Consider the following 22,608-nt stretch of genomic DNA (forward strand, 5'->3'; position numbering starts at 1 on the left):
TTACAAAAGTGATGAAATTGTTGTTGGACAATCGATTTCATTTATGAATCTTAAAGCTGCCATTTCAGTCGAGTTGGAGATCGATGAGATTATGTAAAACTTGGAAATCAGATACATCGTAGAAGGTAATAACTCATCTCCATTGAAAATTAAGAACTACATGGGTGTAAAACTGTATTAAAGATTAAAAAAACGAGCCTGAATTTGCAATATATAAGTCAGGGATACATTGCAAATTTTGATGTATCAAACATCTGATAATGTATCATAGTATTAATTTTCTTGTTGATTCTTGTTAGTATTAAGATATTTTCATATGTGGGTTAGAGTTCTGAAACATCCTCCATTTCTTGTTAGTATTAAGAATATATTAATGAGTACAGTTAAATTAGTAACTTGCAGTGTATCTTATGTGTGCTCTGATACATTCTAGTAAATTTTGTGTATCTGATACACACCGAATAATACATGTTTTGAATGATACACCAATGAACATTATTTTTGTATCAATAATTTCACATAATTACAACAACTCCACACATGATACAAAAATGCCCACCAGTTAAACATGATACAAAAATTGTCCAATCCTTAAACATGATACAAAGAAAGGAGTACAGTTAACTTAGTAAATGGTCATTTATCTTATGTTTGTATCTGATACATTTTAGCAAACTTTTGTATCTGATGCATACTGAAAAAATACATGTTTTGAATGATACACTATCGAACATTATTTTTGTATCAATAATTTCAGAAATTTTGACCCCCTTTTTTGGTGGTTTTAACAACCTTTGCTTTCCAGGTTGAAGAAAAAAAAAATTGAAAACAAATGATGAACCCGATCTCCAGTAGCAACACAAGTTTAGCTATCACATTCCGATCTGAACTGGCGTCGATAGCATGAATCCAATCTCCGGTAGCAGCATAGATTTGGTTGATGAATTTCGATATAAACTGGCGTCGGTAGTCATTGACATAATACTGTGATTGCTCAAAAGAGGAGATATGAGCAGTTAAAGTTTTGAGAGAAATTATTTTGACAGGAAAGAGACTGATTTCAAATTTCAAACTAATGGAGCAATTAACTGAAAAGATCATGGAAATAAAAATTGGGAGAGATTTGTGGAGTGAAATCAGAAAGTGATAAATGTGGGTTTGGGGAGTGGGGAGTTTTATGTATCTAGAATTTTAATTTTGGGAGTAAAATAAGGGATTTTGGAAATTTTTAGAAATGATAGGGAATAATGGGAATTATGAAACATAAAGATGTGTATATAGGTAATTAATCCAAATTAAAATATTATATTATTTTATTTATAAGATTACGTAATTATTCAGAAGCTGGAGAGAAATGAGACAATATGTGGGTCCATCTTCTCTTTGAAATGTAAGATGAATTTTTTTTCATTTTCTCAAAAGCGACTATGTCCTAATTTTAATAGACAGAATTACTAATAAATATTAACAGCGTATCACATGAAATTAATCAAAATAAAGACGTGACACAGCTAATGTCATACAACAGCTATGGAAACAAAATTAAGTCCACAGCTAATTAAGTAGTCATAGACAAAAGAAAAAGATACTTTTGCTCCAAGGAAGACGTGTTTCCAATTGCAGTCATCCTTTTGTTTCTAAAGGAGAATCTCATGTAACTTTATTATGCAGTCAAGAGGCATATATTTCAGTCAAAGAAAAATTATTGGTAGGTCTCACATTTGAACCGAAAAAAAATTGATAGGGAGTATTGTTTTCCCTTCAAAATTCAAATAATAAAATCAACATCACATTTCCACAAACATATACAAACTTTATTTGCAAAATCATGGGAATAATCCTTGCAAAACCAAATCAAATAATACAATAACAATAATGTATTTAATCAAATCCCAAAGACCAATTTCATATATCTCCAATATAAACAAAAGAATTACTCAAAATATATTTATAGACCTCATTTTAATAATCCATATCGTCCATGGCATCATCGTACCCTTGATCATAGGCATCCGTATCATCAGAAATCATTTCACCAACCAACATACCACCAAGCAATCCTCCCGCCAAACCCAATCCCATTCCTGCTCCCATCCCTCCAAGATTGCTCTTTTTCTGTGGCTTTTGCACTTGTTGCACCACGGGTGGGTATCCTCCGTAAGCTTGTTGTTGTTGTTGTTGCTGTTGTTGTTGCTGAACATATCCATATCCAGACGGTGGATATCCTGTTGGCGGATATCCTGATGTTGGATATCCAGCTGGAGGATATCCACCACCGTTATAACCAGCAGGAGGATATCCTACTCCTCCTGCAGGTTGTTGATACGCCATGCCATGATTGGGATTCGGCGTGCCATACCCCATGCCAGGTGGTGTCATATTATTAGCCCCTGTCTGGCCATATGGATAAGCCGTAACAGGCATATTTTGATTGTAGTTGCTATTAAGCTGATTTACATTTTTGTACATCGGTTCAGAAGTTTGTTCATATTTCTTCCCAAATTTATAAGAAAACTTGAGAGTACCTCTAGGTTTACCATTAACAGGGGTAAAAACTTGATACTCCACAAATTTTTCGGCGCTGCCATCAGGGCCGGAATTAGATTGGCCGAAGATATCATTTATAGGGATTGAGACAATTCCGATATCCTTATCACCGAAAAAGCGAGAAGATCTGATACGGAAACAGAGGGAAAGGCCAGACTTTGTGAGAGAAGGTTCGTCTAATGTGAATTTCATTGTGTAATTCCATTTAGGACTTGTTCCACCTTTTTTATCAATGAAGGTTCTCTTAGTATTTTTTGCATAACCTAAGATTGAAATTTCGACATAAACATCCATGGTAGAAAAGTAATTGACATTCTTTATGCCTGCGGCGGAGATCACCGTAACATCAAAGGGACGCCAATCCATTATATGGTTGAATTCAACAGATTCAGAAAAGAAAAGGGAATTGATTAAAGAATTTCTTCTTTTTTCCCTTTTTTTTTTCTTGTGCTGTTGGAAGAATTTAATGGTGAAAATGTGATAAGTATGTTAATGAAGAGAGACAAAAGTAATTGCTTAAAGTTGAATCAAATGTGTGAACTAGATTAATGGTCTCTATCTTCTCCTCCCTTCTTTCTCGCTAATGAGAATTTCAGCTGCTGTCACACAATTTCTCCTTCATCCTATTATCGTGGAAAATATTTTTCTCATAAACACAAAATCTTTTGAATCTCACTCCAAGAATATGTGATCAGGCATTCGTATTTATAATACTAGCAAGCTAAATTAAATTAGAATCGGAAGATTTATTCCAATATGAATAGACAAACAAATCCCAACTATAACCAAATAAAATATATTATTCCAACATATCATACTAAATTAATTCGGTATGGTACGTCATTTTAAAGTTAGGTTTTGATATTTTTATGATATGGTAAATCAGTAATCATATAATTTATTCGACTTTGAGTTACATATGCTTGTATAAAGAAAATTAATACTTTGATTTTTTTTTTAAAACGTTTCAATTATTATTTTATACTAACACCTTACATATATGTAGAGATATTCAAAAAGGCACACCCAATTCCTTTTGTTAACCAAGGACACAAAAAAGTGTTTCAATCAAAGATATAATAGTCAAAGTTTCATGGTTTAAATAACTAATTTTGTGCTAATAGTGATTTATATATCTTTTAGTAATATATGAGTTGTATATATAACTATTCATTTTGATAAAATATTCGGTATTTCTTTCTACAAATACTGAATAACGTATCAATACCCAAAAAAAATTTAAATGCATGCCAAACATCATAGCTAATTTTTTTATTTTTTATTTTTTGGAACCCCAGGATAACCCGCAGCTGCTACAACCTCTGCCACAGCCTCTGCCCTTCGGGTGAGCACTTTGTGCGCACTGGGTAAATTCCTCACTGTGTAATAGCCTGCAAATCACACAAGGGATGTAAACCGCATTAGGCAAGCCCTATGCGACAGGCTCGACTCAGAAGGCATTGAGGGGGATCGATCCCGGGTCATCCGTGTGGATAACCACCCTCCAAACCAACTGAGTCATCCGAAGGACATCATAGCTAATTTCATAATATCAAAATTGTAATATAAAAAAATATCAAAATCACGATGTTAAAAATACATTGATTCCGATATGGGCAGATCTATAAATATATATGGAGGTGCCACGGCCCCCGGACTGGTGTCTGTTAAATTAGCGTGTCAGCCCATTGGCTCACGGCCTCATAAGATAACCAAATAACCCAATTCACAAGCCTGCGATGATTGGAGTTGCTTAGAAGCTCAGTCTTCGTTGATTCTAATTTTTTCATGATAGAGATCATATACATATAGTTTAATAACTAAAATAATACATATGATAATGTAAAATAAATAAATCATATTGCTGATGATTAGCTTGTCTCTGGTGCAAATGAAGCATATAACATAATCTAAACGTAATTTTTTTCAAACATGAGAGTTAATTTCGAAGAATGATTATTTAAATTTTGAAATGTAAAGTTTATTTTATCAAAACATCACATAAAAGATATTGAAACCAAATTTTAGAATACCTTTAAATGTTAAAGAGCAAATAAACTAAAGAAAAGCTTGTTTGATTATTCCTATTTCCATATAAATAATACTAACACAATGTTTGCAACAATCTTTAAAATTTTGAAGTGACAAAAAATAAATTACAATTACAAATAAAATATTGTAAAACAGAATATTTTATTGATAAATATAGTAGGTACAATTATGTTCCTCTCTTGATTCTTCTCTCATAAGATTTATCCATGATTTGAGGATTGTTGGCATAATTCTCGAACTAAGATGATTTGAATTTGATATCTTTATGAATATTCCATGAAGATGTCTCTTTAATAAATAGGCATAAGTTAGGATTTAGGATTAGAGTAGCCTCCAAAAAATCTAAGTGAAATCGAATGCTTTTTATAGAGTCTCAACTAGAATTGAATATGAACTAGGGTTTAGGGTTGAGTAGCCTCCAAAAAATCTAAGTGAAATCGAATGCTTTTTATAGAGTCTCAACTAGAATTGAATATGAACTAGGGTTTAGGGTTGAGTAGCCTCCAAAAATACTAATTGAAATTGAACACACTTTGTAAAGTTCCAACTCAAATTGAACATAATTTGTAGAGTTACACAAAATTTCAATATTTACACATTATTTTAACATACACAAATGGGATAATGTTAAATGTTATGTGAATATGATTGATGTAGAATATTACATTTCAGCCAACTTGATCAAATCACTGTTTATGAGTAATTAAGAATTATTGTGATTCATAATTTCAATCATACAAACAAGCATATCATATAAATTGACATTATTATTGTTATTAAAAAGTAAATAAAATTTATAAAATATCATTCAAATCCTCTTATTCTCCGTCGACAATAATTAGATTAAACTAAAAATTATTGACCAAATATAAAACTTAATAAAACAATCCCAGGATTTAAATACCCATAAAGAGAAGTAGAAAATCTTAGAAACTAACTAAAATATAGTAGAAGTGGGACCCTTTAAAGTTTAATCTAGAACAAGTGAAAGAAAACAAAAAAGCAGCAGTAGAATGTCTACAAGTAAAGCTAAACGGAACCTTCTGCCCGTAAATTTTCTTCTACCTTACACTTGCACCCCCTATTTTTCTTCAATCATTTCATTCTCATCCTATTTTCTTCTCTCACCGCCTCTCTCTCTCTCTCTCTCTCTCTCTCTACGCTGCAACACGCAATTCCTCCGCCATCTGCCGCCGTTCTTCGCCCTACCTCATGACCTCTACCCTCTCTGCCTCCTCCGCTTGGCCCGAAAGCCCTTTCGTTCCCCCTCCTATGTCGGAAAATCCTCCTGATTCCGATGATCGTTCCTCTCTCTCTGACCTCTCCGATATCTCAGCTGCCGTAACTGATGCCGTTGATGATGATGAACGTCGCTCTCAAACCTCGGTTACCTCTCCCACTAATACAGCCGCCACTAGCGTACAGAACGTGAACCCTAGCCCTAATTCTATTTCTCTTCCCGTTGATTCCTCTACTCCGAATGTCCTCTACCTATCCTTCAACCAGGATTACGGATGCTTCGCGGCAGGCACCGATCGAGGGTTCCGGATCTACAACTGTGATCCGCTCCGTGAGATTTTCCGCCGCGATTTTACCGGCAATTCTAATGGTGGAGGTGGAATTGGTGTTGTTCAGATGCTTTTTCGGTGCAATATTTTGGCGTTGGTTGGTGGAGGTCCGGAACCTCAATATCCCTTGAATAAGGTGATGATATGGGATGATCATCAATCTAGGTGCATCGGCGAGCTATCGTTTCGATCTGAGGTGAAATCTGTGAGGCTGAGAAGGGATAGAATTGTGGTTGTTTTGGCCCAGAAGATATTTGTTTACAACTTTTCGGATTTGAAACTGTTACATCAGATTGAGACAGTGGCGAACCCCAAGGGTTTGTGTGAAGTGTCACAGGTATCGGGATCAATGGTTCTGGTTTGTCCGGGTCTTCAGAAGGGTCAGGTGAGAGTGGAACATTATGCTTCTAAGAGGACCAAGTTTATAATGGCACATGACTCGAGGATTGTGTGTTTTGCGCTTACAAATGATGGGAGGTTGTTGGCTACTTCTAGCAGTAAAGGGACTCTTGTCAGAATATATAATACTTTAGATGGATCTTTGGTCCAAGAGGTATACACTTACTCTGAATTAATGGTCATACTTTGTTGAGTTGTTTTGTTTACATGGTTAATATGGCCGTTTTTTTTTATTTATGGTTAATATGGTGGTGTCAATTTCCGATAGAGAAAGTAATCCAAGGTGTGTTGGGAATAGAGAAAAATGCTTTTCATGGAAAATGTGTTCTTAAGGAGATAGTTGTCCCATGTTTGGCTAGGTAATAAAGTATATGACAAATGATACTTGTACCAGTAAGAGCATAGGGTGTAAGGATAGTGTTTTGGTACTACTTTTAGATACTAAAGGTTGACGGTAATGTCTTAGTATTATTGAAGCAACTGATGTAAAGTAGGAACTATGATATTGGAAAATAAAAAATGAAGCCCACTTGTGCCTTGTTTTGGTGGGTGACGTTTTCCACAACGGGAGGAATACATGGCAAACATTTTCTATGTTTTAAGTAACCAAGGTAGCCAAACATTTGAAAGATATTTCAGAAAAAGCATTTTCTGTCACTCCACAGACACCATAAGTTTGACGGCGTTTTCTTCCAAATGAGCTGCTGCATCTGCAATATCTTACACGGGGATCTCAAGTATATTTCTTGTAGCCCTTGGACTTCTCATAGGTATTTTTAGTGAACTTAACCTTCGGCAAAAAATTTGAAAACCATGATATGAAGCTAGGGTGGTTTTTCTGGCTAATAAGCTCAACATGTGTGGAGTTCTTCCGAAATGGAACTTGGGTGGTTTTCCAATAGCTGTCTTATGGGTGCAACATCAGCAAAGATCATTGAAATGAAACTAGATTGCTCTCATAACCAGTTATTGATTGCCTTAACTTACATGGGTCTCTGAAGTCTAGATGTTTAATCATTTTGTTAGATGGTACTATAGCTTCCCTGTAAATGGTAAGGACAGGTTTTTGGACTTTGTTAGCTCCCTGATTTTAGTTTAGACTTTACTGTAATGGAGCTAAATCTTTTGTAACCTTTTGCTCACATTACATTTTACTGATCCCTTCCAATGATTACTATATACTTCATTAAAAAAAAACAATTACATGTACTTTATTTGTACATTGCTTTACTATATGAATAGAATAACTAAGACGATGTACTTTTTTATTTTCTAGAGAATCAGTTTGCCTTGGTATTTGGCAAAACCAAGTAATTTGCTCATTGTAATATTTTCCTGAGATTTGAAGTTTCCATCTTCATATATATGTTTGATGAAGTTAGCCTATCAAAAAGTACAAGGAAAGTGGCCTCCATATACTTGAGAAAAATTTGGGCAACTTCACAACCAGTCTACCTAAAAGTATGAAAAAAAATGAAAAGTAGGTTGATGTCCTACTCAATGCTAGTTACGGTATTCATGCATGAAACACGATCAAAATATTAGTATGTCCTTCCAATGCTTATTGCTCTTCCTCTTTTGAAGGACTAGCAAGTAGCAACTACGACAAATAATTTGGACAGAGACTCTGCATCAGGCATAAATAATCTTTTACATGCATTGCAAATGCCTTCTATTGATACCATTTCACTGAAAATTTTGAATACCTTTTGATTGTCAATGAACAATCTGGTGTGTTATTGGCTTATTGCTAACAACTGCCACTTTAGAAATGGAATGTGCTCTTTGGTTTTTAGTTTTTGATCTTAAGCATGTTTTTTCGCTTAATACAGGTCAGAAGAGGCGCAGATAGAGCAGAAATTTATAGCCTTGCTTTTTCTCCAACTGCACAATGGCTAGCTGTTTCCAGTGATAAAGGAACTGTCCATGTGTTCAATCTAAAGGTTGATTCAGCAGCTTTAGGAGTTGATAGACCAAGAGGGGCATCTGAGTCAAATGCTACATCTCCATCAGCTGGGTCTCATCTCTCCTTCATAAGAGGTAATGGGCCTGTTATATTATTGTCTTTAGTTACTAGGCTCTAAATGCAGATGTTCCCGAGGAAGTGTGTGATATTTGTAGTGTCAGAGGTAGTTCTGTTATTCAGAGAACTCCATGAAGTGCAAGCATCTGTTTGTTATAATGTCCTTCATGTCCCATGGAACTGTTATCTTATGTATAGTGTCCTGCATTTACTTTAGTGCGTGGTTCAATTATTTCTTCTCTGCTATAACTGTGATGTTGCAACACAAGGAATTTTGAAAACAACTTTTTGGCATTGGTGAAAGAGCTGCCATAAGAACTGGACAGAAGACATTGATGCTATACCTGTTTGGGTCTAAAATTTGCTCGAACTAGGAATCTGATGGAGGTTTTGTCGTGTTGTCTACTAGAAAATGTAGGAATTTGTTATTCCAAGTATATGATCCTTCGGAAGAATTAGATGAAGGCAAGTAATCTGAAAGATAAATTATGCTTAAGAAAAACATGCATTACATTAAGTTCAGCATATTTGCACCCCTAAATTATACGTCTTTCTTAATTCTAAGGACTTTTATGTGCAGTTAATTTTGAAACATATTTTACTGCCATCATATGGATTAGATTTTTTTAGGAAGAGGTTCTTGCAATTTCAATCTTTTCTTGGTTTATTTTTTAGATGACACTGACTGTAGGTTTCCGTCGAACAGTCAGAACAGTTTCTTCGATTTTGTAATTTTGTCGCCAATATACTCGGGACAGAATTTTTTGGAGACGTTGCAAAAGAATTAGTTGGAGAGTTTTGTTAATAACTCAATATTTTAAGCTTATTGACAGACCTTTGTGGTGTTCCTCCATGCAGGTGTGCTACCGAAGTATTTCAGCTCTGAGTGGTCTGTGGCTCAGTTCCGCTTGCAAGAAGGTCTGCAGCACATTGTGGCCTTCGGTCACCAAAAGAATACGGTTGTGATTCTTGGCATGGATGGCAGGTAAGGGTGTTGTTGTGTAGTCCTCGTATCATTTTTTTAATGTTGTCCCAATTTTTGTGACAAGTGAATCACATCTTTGGAAGTTCGATATTAATGCTTTGATGAATTGGAAATGCAGTTTCTACCGATGCCAGTATGATGCAGCAACTGGTGGGGAGATGACCCTGTTGGAACATCATAGTTTCTTGAAGTCCGAGGAGAACTTCTAACTTGGGAAGCTAGCTGGGTGCATGCTACCCTACTTCTTGTGTGGCTTTTGTTTTTATTGTATCTATTTATAATTTCGCAGGTGGACATGGTAGTGACTGTAAATATGCAGACATAATCCAAAAAAAAAAATGTACATATATAAAAGATGAGAACAGGTCGGCTTTTGTAACAACCCAAGTTACTGTTGTGTCATCGTAGAACTGAAGTATTGTTATGTGCATGTTTGTCATCGTAGTGCTGAAGTATCTATTTAGTTATTTGTCTGGCTCCTTACTCTTCTGTTTCTCTATATAAAAAAAAACTATGGCCAGTACATGAGGCTGCGGATGGAGTATATCATTAATGGTTTCTGGTGAAAGTGTGCACATAATTTGACGCTTCCTAAAAGCTTAATGCAAACATGGCAACTAAAAAGTGCCAGCACCACAGAAAGCAAACAACATCAGGGAATGGTTGTTTAATACCGTCAATTATATAGTGACTGTAGGTCTAACTAGTTTCATTTTTATATATATCAACAACTATGATCGGCCTTCAATTTTCTAGTCCATAGTCTAGGAGAAAAGACGCAGACGTCTAGAATTCCAATGGACTTTTTAAACAGTTTTAACTGGAGAGCTAAAGCCTAGTGAGTGAAAATGTAGGAAGGTGATGACTAATAATTTGAACTAAACTGGAATAGCAGTCGTGAAAATCCTACCAAAATAAGTGGCTTAAAGGAGCTCTATCTCTGAGTGTATACCATACAAATGGCACTCTAGCAAAATTACTTCTAAGCAGGAATTCTTAGGAATATGTTCATAACCTTCTCTGCTTGTGACAAATTACTGAATAGTGTTATTTCTCTTCTTTATCTTTTTAGAATGTACTTGTGTACACATTAACATATGACTGGTCCTGCCAAGGTGCTTTGTACCTCCTTTATACCACAAACAGGCATCCCATAAAAGAGAATTGGTGAAGGAAAAGATGGACTTGCAAAAGATGCCTCTAGTGGTAGCCTTTTTTCTGTTTTGACTATTTTGGAAGAAGCACCACCTCTTGTTTCGTCTATCTTGGCAGCTGACCAGCGTGGAGAAGAAAACGAAGATACACTCCAGCTGCATGCAGAGTTTCTAATAGCATAGGCTCTAGTAATGATACCGCTTTTTGTGCTACTCCTAGTAGTAATTTTTTGGGCAACAATGACCCATTGGATCTAGACAGGCAACTAGAGCCGCAGAGTAACCTAACAGTAATCCATGGTCTGATTTTCAGGATCAGATTTATGGTCCAAAAGTTGCCAGACAAAGGATCTGCACCTACAGACAAACAAATTGAAGGAGACTTACAGAAGGGGACACTATGTCTATCTTATTTATTTCACTAATCTCTACTCTAAATAGCACATCTATAGCAAAACTGTCAATTAGTGATAATATAGACGTATCTGTACTGCATATTTATACGCTTCCATATCAGATACTTAAACGCATACTCATTCATTTTATACAGGTAGCAAATGGTATTCTACTATTCTTCATATAATATGTAAGGATAGTTACATTGTTCCTCAAGAGTGCTATAGCATCTAATTTCCAAGATATAGAAGACGGCAAAACATTCAAAATAAGCAGCAATTTACCTCCTCAATAAACTTGCCTAGGAAACAAAAGAAATGTTACATTGGATGCGAAATCTTTACAGCACTAACTACTAACCAATGCACTTTACAGCACTAAAAGTGAAATTGATCCTATAATGTACTCTCTCTGCGTGTCTCCGAGACCAAGATCACTACTTTTAACACAGCTGCAAGGAAAAAGGAACAACAAAATAGTTAAAAAGGACAGAAATTTTTCCTTGCAGATGCAAACACTTGGTCAAACTAGATATATTAGGTCTCACAACAATCCAAGTTTCCCAAGTACACTTTATTAGGCATGGTCATCCACATTTGATCTATGGCACAGAATTTATACACAGTATATGAGCAGCTGCATGTTCTGATCATATACTTCACAACACTATAATGGCTAAGCCAATCCCAAGATGAAACTTACTTGAAGTGCCTTCTTTCGCAGCTGGAAGTGCACTAACTAGATTTCACTTTACAGTAAAAAACCCAGAAAATAAATCAGTACAGACAACAGTCCCTGCAAACACATGTAAATCTTCTCAAGCTTACATCGCTGATCAACCTGCAAAAAATATAATTTGCAAGGCTGGCTCATACATACATGGATAGTCACAAGTATGTGAATTGAATTCATACAAGTAGAGGGAGGTGATTGTACATGACTGTCATAGCATAATGGTTTGTGTACATGGCTTGAAAATGTACACAAACTTCCATCCATCTGGTGGTACCTGATATAATGGGACTAAATGAAAAATAGCACTCTACTCTTGACATTTTGCTCAGTCTAAACTTCCATCCATCTGGTGGTACCTTGAGTAGTAAAGACTTGAAAGAATCTGATGTACCTTGTTCTATCCATGGAACACCAGACATAAAACTTGCCACAAATTTCAGTAACCACACAAAAGAACACTAGCAAAAAGGAAAATAGATGCCAGATATCCCTGAAGAGAAAATAAGCTACTAACCAATGCACTTTACAGCACTAAAAGTGAAATTGATCTTTAATTAACTCTCTATGCGTGCCTCAAAGTCCAAGATCACTACTTTTAACACAGCTGCAAGGAATAAGGAAGAACAGAATAGTTAAAAAGGTCGCAGAAATTTTTCCTTGCAGATGCAAACACTTGATCAAATTTAAATCCCCATGACAGAACATCAAGTACTACTAATTGCTACAAAAACAATAAGCTTACAAACAATCCAATCCGCTCCTTCTACCCTTCACACCTATGCTTACTTCTTGAAAGCTGAAAGAGAAAGCAACCAACAGGATTGTAAAATCCTAGACTTGTTTTATATCAAGAGGCATTGAGCAATGCTAGAAACAACATTGCACACACTATTCCTGGAGAACTGGCCTTCAGTTAACAAAAACTCTTTGAACGAAATACCGAATGAAAGAGCAAATCCACAATATTTCAAAGAAAAGATAAATGGGACATGTAAAACAGCTTTCTGAACCGAACTAGAACAACGCATCAAAATTTAATTAAAAGCAACAGATATGTTATCCCTGCCACTACAACAAAAGAGTACAATGTTATCACACAAATGAAGATAATGCAATTAGGGACAAATAATACGGAATTGTTTTGCTTGTTCACTCAGTTGTTTTGGCCTACTTTGGATTACAACACAGGGACCAAAAAACCTCGATACTGCATCTATGGATTTTAGTCATTCATTTTAGTACTTTCTATATTTTCAATTAGACAAGCAAAGCGACGCAAAATTTCACCTTATAATCAATCAAAATATCAAAGCACATTGTGAACACAAAAGAACTGCAACGAGATGATAGAAAATGAGATAATTTCTATTATATTTCCAAGCACGTTACACCAAGGTTATCAAACCATAACAGAAATCTACATCCTACTACTAGAAGTACCGATAAACTAGACAAAAGATTGCCGCATATTTAACCCGACGATGAAACTTCTAAATGAGTCTTATGCCTTCTTTGGCGACTTTGCTGCCTTGGCTTTAGGTGCCTTCTCATCGGCAACTGCGGATTTCTTAGGCAACAGAATTGGGTTAATGTTAGGAAGAACACCTCCACTTGCAATTGTAACTCCAGCCAACAATTTTCCCAACTCTTCATCATTCCTCACTGCCAAAAGCACATGTCTAGGAATGATTCTGCTCTTCTTGTTGTCTCTGGCCGCATTTCCAGCCAACTCCAACACCTATAAACAAAACCCCATAAATCAATACAAAATCACTATCTCCATATTCAACAGAAAAATACGGATCTGAGAAAAAAATCAAATGGGTTTATTGATTTAATGTGTTTTAGTACCTCAGCAGCAAGGTATTCCAGAACAGCAGCGAGATAAATTGGAGCACCAGATCCTACACGCTGAGCATATCGACCCTTCTTCAAGTAACGACCAATACGACCGACTGGAAACTGAAGACCAGCTTTGATTGACTTGGTGACGGACTTCTTCCTTGGGCCACCCTTTCTTCCTCCGGCACCTTTAGTTGTCTTAGTAGCATCCATTGCTGTGTGAAGAAAATCTTAAAGAGAGTAATACAGAAGAAAGCTTGAGTGCTTTGATTGAGATTTGAAAGCTGATGAGAAAATGAAAGTGAAGAGTTTATTATTTATAGGGATGAGATGAGATTGCCACGCTGGCGATCCGCGTGAGGACCATCTAATTTTAACGAAGGGGATTCGTTTCTGTTAATGTGATCTAACGGTTATAAAAAGATCAAAGGAGAGCGATCCTCGTCTAACGCGAATAGCCAATGATTTAGTGACACGTATATGTACTTAAGTGAATTGGTTGAGTAAGTGGTAAAACCGCGCGCGGGGATTTTGAATTTTCGTAAAATTTTAATTGCGCTAAGTTGAGAATTGGTGAATGCTTTAATTAAGGAAATCCTAACTCCTATTTTTATCTAGTTACACATTTAATTAAGAAAATCCTAATTAATGGTCACGATCCACATATCATCGAGATGGTGAAACTAGAGCTTATATGGATCGATTTAGTTATGATTTTTAGCTTATAAGTTCTTTTAAGAAAAAATTACTTGGATGTGTGCTTTTTAATAAATAATTACTGATTTTAGCGATATTTTTTATTTATTACCATTTATAGCAATACATAGCAGTACTATATTAAATCTGCAATATGTATTAAAAGTGAATTAAGTATGCAATATATATGTATTATAACTGTTTTTAAAAATATATTATGCTTGTTTGGTAAGAGGTTGACACATTTTATTATAAATGTATTAAAATGTGTGATAAATGCATTATCCATCAATAAAACTTGTATTATATGTGAATAATAAATTGTTCTTAGTAATATGTATTAAAACTGTATTAAAAGTGATCAAGTGAAAAAAAAATGGTATTGCTATAAATGGTAAATATTTTTTATTTATAGTATATTTATGTAAGTTTTCCTTCTTTTAAACAAACTTCTAATACGTTACATATTGTAAACACAATTGATTCCACATATTGTATTTTCATTTATTTGGTCTGATTGTTATGTTTATTTGGTAGATAGTGAATTGAATAACTTATTAAGCAATTTAGCTCATACATTTCAAATAATAGCAAAAAACAATTGTTTTACACTGTACAATTTAATTTACTAAAAGATTAAAGTACCAATTTGGTTCAACTTGTTCAATCAGTATTAGTAAGCGATATACTACATATGTTTGAATTAATACCCTTAAACATATTACATAATTTATGAATGAATGAGATATATACCTCTCATAATCTATGAAAATCTATATTAACAATATGCATATCTAAAACTTAACGTATTAGATATGTTTATATGATTTGTAGATGATTAAAAAAAAACTATATGGTCTCGACAATTGAATATGGATAATTCAAAAATATTACCAATCTTTGGAGGATGGACATAGAGTCGTATAACATTTAGGTGGTTGATGTTGTAGAACTCATGGGATAAGGATCACTAACGATCTTTTTGATAGCGGTGACTTGGATCGAGACATCTAAAAGCTTACTTGTAGTTCTTTCGGTGTCAACTATAAATACATTTTTATATATTATTTTAATTTATTATTAAAAACTGAGAGTCCAAAAAATTATTTACAACTATGAGAGTATATATATATATATATGCTGATTTAGTATCAATTAAGCGAAATTATCGACCTTAATTATTCCAATACACTATATGATATTGATTTAATATCGGTTAAGCGAAATTAGTAGGAGAATATATAGTTAATTATTTAGTGGGTATGAATGTGAGGGAGTATATGTTTGTAATATTTTGTTGTTTTAAGGTAGTTGCTTAGTTACCTCTGAATTCAAATGAGTTGGGTTCTTAGAAATCAAACCCAACATATTTTTATTTGTTACTTAATATTTTGCATTTAAAAATAACAGGGCTAAAAATCTGACGATGGAAATTAATTTATGAGTGTTATAAAATAAAGCATGTGTAGTGTTATAAAATAAGAAAAAGAGAGACAGAAAGACACAAATGAGTAGTAGTGACTTTTGTTTATTATTGAATGTTTTTTTTTTTTTCAATTACTATTGTCTTTGTGTTATCTTACGAGAAGAGTGCTATAGATATACATGTATATACTTGAACACCAAGTATAATACATAATGAATATCTATTTGCTATGTAAATACTTGGCCATCAAGTATATTATATGGATGGTTAAGTTACAACACATTGTATGCTATGTGTATATCCATCTTACACACAAGAGAAAAGACATTAAAAAACACCTGAAGTTGTCCTAAATTTTTAAAAAGACACCTGAAGTTTGCGGGCGTCCTATTATCCTATGGAACTATTTCAAATCGCAATAATTAAATACTTTTAACCCATTTTCATAATAGTCGTGTTCTCACATCTGGTAGGCACGTGGAGGAGTAAAAATATACCCCCAAACCAGTGTAAAAATGTCATGTGGCACTGACAATTTGAATTTTCTTCTTTATTAAAATACCTACTTCCCATCTTCTCCAAAACCTCCATTGATATATGTTGAAGACCTTTCTATCTACAACCACAAAAAAAATTCTTCATTCTCATAAATTTTCATTTTGCTTTACTAGCTTCAATTTCTTTCTTTTTTTTTATTTATTTTAAAGTTATGAGATTAACGAATTTGTAAATCCTGAAAGTGCAATTGCAAACAAATTTCAAAATTAGATCAGTGAAGAAACATTCAAACTCAAATCAGTCCTAAACTAACACTACATACACTGAATAATAGATAGCACAAGAAGAAAATAACAACAAATCACTATAAAAATGATTTTTCAAAAAATCACTACTATATATAAAGAAAAAAAAAATTAACCAAAATTTGCATTCAAATCAAAAAGCAATTAACATGTGAGCCTTCACTTCTTCGTTTTGACTCCATAATTTAAGAAATTATCACCGCAAAATTAATTTATTGTGACTATTGAAATGCTTAGGATTTTGAACATCAAAGAGAGAGAGAGTAGAGTGAAAATTTGAAAGGGGTTTAGGGTTAAATGGAGTAGGTCATGATTAAAATGTGAATGGGTCAAGATTTTATCCAATTTTTACTAAATGGGTTGAAAAAAATATGTAATTATATTATTAATTGAGGTGAGACTCACGCACGAGAATGCAGATTGTGTAAAAAGTGCGCATGTATTGTGATTTTGAAATGTTTTGTGGGGTAATAGGACGCCCGCAAAGTTAAAGTATCTTTTTGAAAAATCGGGACAACTTCAGGTGTCACTTTATATCTTTTCTCTACCCACAATGCATATTGTGTACATATATGTTACCACAAAATATATTTACGTGGACGTTTATGTTACAACACAATGTATACTTATGTGGACATCCATTTTACAACAACGAGTTATGCATTTGACAAATTTTAAAAAGAATTTTGGAAGCGTGACGTTCATGTGATGCCTCTTCCTCCCCTTCCACCCCCATCCTCCCGTGGTTAGGAGTGGGAATGATATGGTATTTGAAAGTTACGATACCGTAACTTCAGTATTCGATTTTTAAAATATTATATCATTACCATACAAATTTAATTCGGCATAGTTCAATATTTAAAGTTCGTTTTCGATATTCTACAGTATGGTAAATCGGTAACCATAGTTTGTTCAACTTCGACTAATATATACTCGTAAAATAGAGTATTATGACTTTAACAATTTTAAAAAGGTCTCAGTTGTATCATACTAACACATTATACATGTAAAAATACATATTCAAAATAAAGTACAAACAACTCCTTTTGTTAATCAATTACATTCAAAGTTTCAACTTCTAAACATTTATAGTTTATATTGATACTAGGTTGCATATTTGCTAATATTTTAATAATATATATGTTATTTATGTAACTATATACTTTGGTATGATATTCGATATTTCGACATGTTATTTTTAAATACCAAGCATCAAGAATAATTCAAATGTATACCATATACCATGCTAAATATCATAATATCAAAATCATAGTATTAAAATTTCAGTAAGGTATGATAATTCGGTATACCAAAACATGCCCACTCCCACCTATGGTACTTCAATATGAAAAGATCGCAATTGGGTAATAGAAAACTCCATATTTAATTTAAGGCCCCATTTGGCCATGCGATATGAAATCCTAAGATGAAGTTGAAGTTTTGTTGGACATGCAATAGATTTTTTTTATATTGTATGGTTTCTCATAAATATAAAACCCTCACAAGTTATAAAAGTTAAAACTATTAAAATTGTCTCAATTCTTTATACAATCATACCAAATAAGCAAAATGGCATAAAATCATATAATACACTATCACAAAGCTATATATTCTTAAAAAATACAACATTTATTAATCAATCTTCAATCAAATAAAAAAAATAAAAGTGAACATAAGTTGTAGTGTACTCGTTTTTGTTATAATCCTCATAGTACAGACAACCTTCTCACATTGAACTTGCATTTCTCGATCATATGACCTAGAAGGCGAACCAACATTGTTACTTTTTGCTATTTGTAGTCAATTTGATTGGTAAATACATTTGATCAAAAATAATAAAATTGGTGAATATAAATGGTAAAGTAGGGATTGATTTGAAATAAAAATATTTTTTATGTCGATGAGAATAATTGTTATATGAGATATAAATAATTTTAAAAGTAATGATATAAATTATATTTACATATGAAATAAATGGTTAGTAGATATAAACGTGAATTGTTTAAATAATTTTCATTTCTTTCGGTTATTTTTTTTTAATAAAATCATCTCCTTAATTCATATATCTTTAATCATATAAATTAGTAATGTTCAGAACTTCTAGCTTTCATATTCATAACCTTCAAATAATTTAATATACAAATTTATGACACCTTAAAATCACACTTATAAAAACTTATTTTGAAACGTATATGGTTACTTTATTTCCGTTTCTTCTTATTCTTCATTTTTTGTCTCTTTGGTTGATCAATTTTGTCTTCTTTGATGAGATCTGGCAGTAGAGAGATCCACAATGAAGATTGTTAGGCATTCTTGTCTAGTTCAATTTTACGAGGTAAAATGATTTGATATATTTATTATAATTATTATTTTTTCTTTGTTGCAATTATACATTTAATATTAATTTTTTTCGATTCTTAATAATACAAATTATGAACTTTTTTAGATAAATGAGTTAATTTTTCTCTTTGCTTCTCTTTGTAGTTTTTTAAGAAATGGATTAAGTATTATGTTGATAACATAGTCCTTCTTTCCTCTTTTAACTCCCAATTAAGTATTCTTTAAAGTTTTTATTTGATTAGTTAACTTCATTTTTTTATTTTTTATTTTTGTAAAGTTAACTTATTGTGTTTTTAGGTAAAGATATTTTTGAAAAGAAGCAAAAAGGAAGTCAACATATACATATATGCTACTCAAGAAATTATGTATATTTATTTTTATAGTTATGTAGATCCAACTTTAAACAATTATAATGATAGAGCACAAGAATGTTATGCTAATTTATAATTTTCAAAATGCAGTTTAATTCATAAAAAAAGTTGTTTATTGATATGTAGCTTTGTAGTCTTCATATTTTTAATTTCTCTTATTATTGTTAGAAGTTTTGTTTTTGAGATTTCCAGAGATCACTAATACGATCTTTTGGGTTTGAACTCAAAACGTAAAAGTATTTGATTAGGATAAAAAAATGAGTTAGTAAAATTGTTTATCTCTCTCAATCTGCTTTCTTTATCAACATAGGAATCATCTAGAAGAAAAAAAATGACGTGGCACCTTTCTTTGATAAAAAATTATATTTATCTTTTTTTTATTATTCTTTTGTTTGTTTATTTACTGTTATTGCACAAAAATGAATGTGTCAATTACTACTCCTTCATTTTTTATTTATTTTTGGTTTCCCACCCGGTGTTCGGTACCCACATTGGAGACCGATTAAATCTGGATTCACGCCGAAAAGTCCCATATTGAGGGGTAAAATGCTCTCTAACAAAGGCAACTCCATACCCAAGGGGGCTCGAACCCGAAACCTCCTTCATTTATTCATTTTCTTTAATATAAAAACTTAATTGTTTTTTTTTTTTTCTACTTTCATGACTTTTGATGATCATTACTCTTAATTTTATTGATAATCATGTTCATGGTATCTTTTAATGTTCCATTTATTGTTGTCCTATAAATAGAGGGCATGGATGGCAATGGGGCAGAACGGGTTGAGCTAAACTTGCAAAAATTTTAATCCACTTTGCCCCGCACAACAATTTCTTTTCTTTTTTGATCCGCTTCCCAGCGCCCGCATAATTTTTTAAATATTTTTTTTCTAGTTAAGTTTGATACAAAAATAAAATTCATAAAAATAAATTCATTTTTCATTAAGTTATATTAATTTAACAGACAATGACTTAAAAATTATTTTTTAGAGATCAATTGAGGAACATGTAAAAGATTGTATTACTTTTTATTGAACTATTTTCATTTACTATCTTAGATATTTTAGTAGCTTTAAAAAAATTATCATAATAAATAATGTTTTATCACTCTTATAATATGTAGAAAGTTAAAATTAAGTTTGAACCTGCATAAAATCACATATACCCGCAAGCCGACCTGCTTCATATTAGTTTTAAAAATCCATTTCAATCCGTTCCGTATTCCTCCCGCTCCGCACAACCTTAGATTCGCCCCATCCCACATTGCTTTAAACCCACTCTGCTCCGCATCCGCCCTGTCCCGCCCCATTAGTATAAGTTATGCATGGACAAGGTGGTGTGAAAAGCAAATGAGGGGTATTTTAAGGAATATAACAAAATATAAATTATAAGAATATGATAATTTGATTCTACGGTAAAAAATGTGCTTAAGAGGATTTAAACCATACATTAAAAAAAAACTTGAAAAATTCTTTAACTCTTCTCTTATTGATGGAGAAAAACTTCAAATTTCATTATTTAATTTTCTTAACAACAAATTTATATTCCAATGACATAAATGTAATGTGAATAAGGACAATAAATAGCAATATTTTTTTTCCTTTTTCCTTCTACAATAATAAATTGAGTATATAATTAATTTTTTTATTATTAAAAACAAAAGCAAAACATTTTTATCACTACATCAAAAAAGGTAATAAAATTAAAGATATAATTTCATAACGCGTGGCGTGATATGTACGCATATGCGGTAATAACCCTCACATCACTTGTGTATATATATAGAACTTTTGACCAAAATAAGCTATTTTAAAAACCAATTCACCAAACTAATATGTTTTTAATTTTTACAAAAGTAGTATAAACGTACTTCATGGTAACGTTTTAGGTTATTTTTATTTTAAAAATTCAACGGACAAAAACTGACGGAGCTGATGACGTTAAATGAATAAACGTTACTGTGAGTAACGTTTTAGGTGTAAAACGTTACTCACAATAACGTTTATTGAGAATCCAATCACGTCAACCAGGGGCGGATCTACGTTCAACGAAGGGGGTTCATCCGAACCCCTTCGTCGAAAAATTACACTATATATATAAGATTAAATTTTGAATAGATGTGTATATATATACTATTGAACCCCCTGAACATACACCAAAGACGTAGCTCAGTGGCGTTGGGGGTTCATGAATTTGCTCTACTGCACGCGAGGTCGCGTGTTCGAATCCGGGCAGAGGCATTTTGTTTTATCAGCTTATTTCAGGCGTTTTATTTTTTTAAAATAAATAATAATGCAATCAGAAAATGATGTTTAGGCGTTTTATTTTTTTAAAATAAATAATAATGCAATCAGAAAATGATGTTTAGGCGTTTTATTTTTTTAAAATAAATAATAATGCAATCAGAAAATGATGTTTAGGCGTTTTATTTTTTTAAAATAAATAATAATGCAATCAGAAAATGATGTTTAGGCGTTTTATTTTTTTAAAATAAATAATAATGCAATCAGAAAATGATGTTTAGTTCCAAAAAATTAAAACGCTGATTGAGAATTTAGGATTTATTAGTTTAATCCCTAATTATAAAGTTACACCTAAAACGTTACTATGAGTAACATTTTAAATTTGCAGGATTTGTTTCTGCATTTGCAGGGCTGACGTGATTAGATTCTCAATAAATGTTATTGTGAGTAACGTTTTACACCTAAAACGTTACTATGAGTAACATTTTAAATTTGCAGGATTTGTTTCTGCATTTGCAGGGCTGACGTGATTAGATTCTCAATAAATGTTATTGTGAGTAACGTTTTACACCTAAAACGTTACTATGAGTAACATTTTAAATTTGCAGGATTTGTTTCTGCATTTGCAGGGCTGACGTGATTAGATTCTCAATAAATGTTATTGTGAGTAACGTTTTACACCTAAAACGTTACTATGAGTAACATTTTAAATTTGCAGGATTTGTTTCTGCATTTGCAGGGCTGACGTGATTAGATTCTCAATAAATGTTATTGTGAGTAACGTTTTACACCTAAAACGTTACTCACAGTAACGTTTATTCATTTAACATCGTCAGCTCCGTCAGTTTTTGTCCGTTGAATTTTTAAAATAAAAATAACCTAAAACGTTACCATGAAGTACGTTTATACTACTTTTGTAAAAAATTTAAAAAGCGTATTAGTTTGGTGAATTGGTTTTTAAAATAGCTTATTTTGGTCAATGCTTCATATATATATATATGAGCGGGCCAATGTCGTCGTAACAATTTAGG

The 22,608-nt window shown here is 32.8% G+C and overlaps 3 protein-coding genes across 3 annotated transcripts; 1 reads left to right on the forward strand and 2 right to left on the reverse strand.

Moving 5' to 3' along the window:
- Window positions 1-1,942: 1,942 nt before the first annotated feature.
- On the reverse strand, window positions 1,943-2,938 carry LOC102597391 (protein SRC2-like). Its single transcript, XM_006344583.1, has one exon. It carries the CDS (start codon window positions 2,911-2,913, stop codon window positions 1,963-1,965), a length of 951 nt encoding a protein of 316 aa, XP_006344645.1. The 5' UTR covers window positions 2,914-2,938; the 3' UTR covers window positions 1,943-1,962.
- A 2,724-nt stretch (window positions 2,939-5,662) lies between these two features.
- Window positions 5,663-10,018, forward strand: LOC102597713 (autophagy-related protein 18a). The gene is made up of 4 exons (XM_006344584.2): window positions 5,663-6,720; window positions 8,399-8,606; window positions 9,448-9,574; window positions 9,693-10,018. Exons 1-4 carry the CDS (start codon window positions 5,812-5,814, stop codon window positions 9,781-9,783), a joined length of 1,335 nt encoding a protein of 444 aa, XP_006344646.1. The 5' UTR covers window positions 5,663-5,811; the 3' UTR covers window positions 9,784-10,018.
- A 3,185-nt stretch (window positions 10,019-13,203) lies between these two features.
- On the reverse strand, window positions 13,204-13,985 carry LOC102598032 (histone H2A.1). The gene is made up of 2 exons (XM_006344585.2): window positions 13,711-13,985; window positions 13,204-13,597 (listed from the first exon to the last, which is right to left on the reverse strand). Exons 1-2 carry the CDS (start codon window positions 13,912-13,914, stop codon window positions 13,361-13,363), a joined length of 441 nt encoding a protein of 146 aa, XP_006344647.1. The 5' UTR covers window positions 13,915-13,985; the 3' UTR covers window positions 13,204-13,360.
- Between the last annotated feature and the right edge of the window lie 8,623 nt (window positions 13,986-22,608).

This window comes from Solanum tuberosum, unplaced genomic scaffold, assembly GCF_000226075.1.
Source record: "Solanum tuberosum cultivar DM 1-3 516 R44 unplaced genomic scaffold, SolTub_3.0 scf00060, whole genome shotgun sequence".
Lineage (NCBI taxonomy): Eukaryota > Viridiplantae > Streptophyta > Magnoliopsida > Solanales > Solanaceae > Solanum > Solanum tuberosum.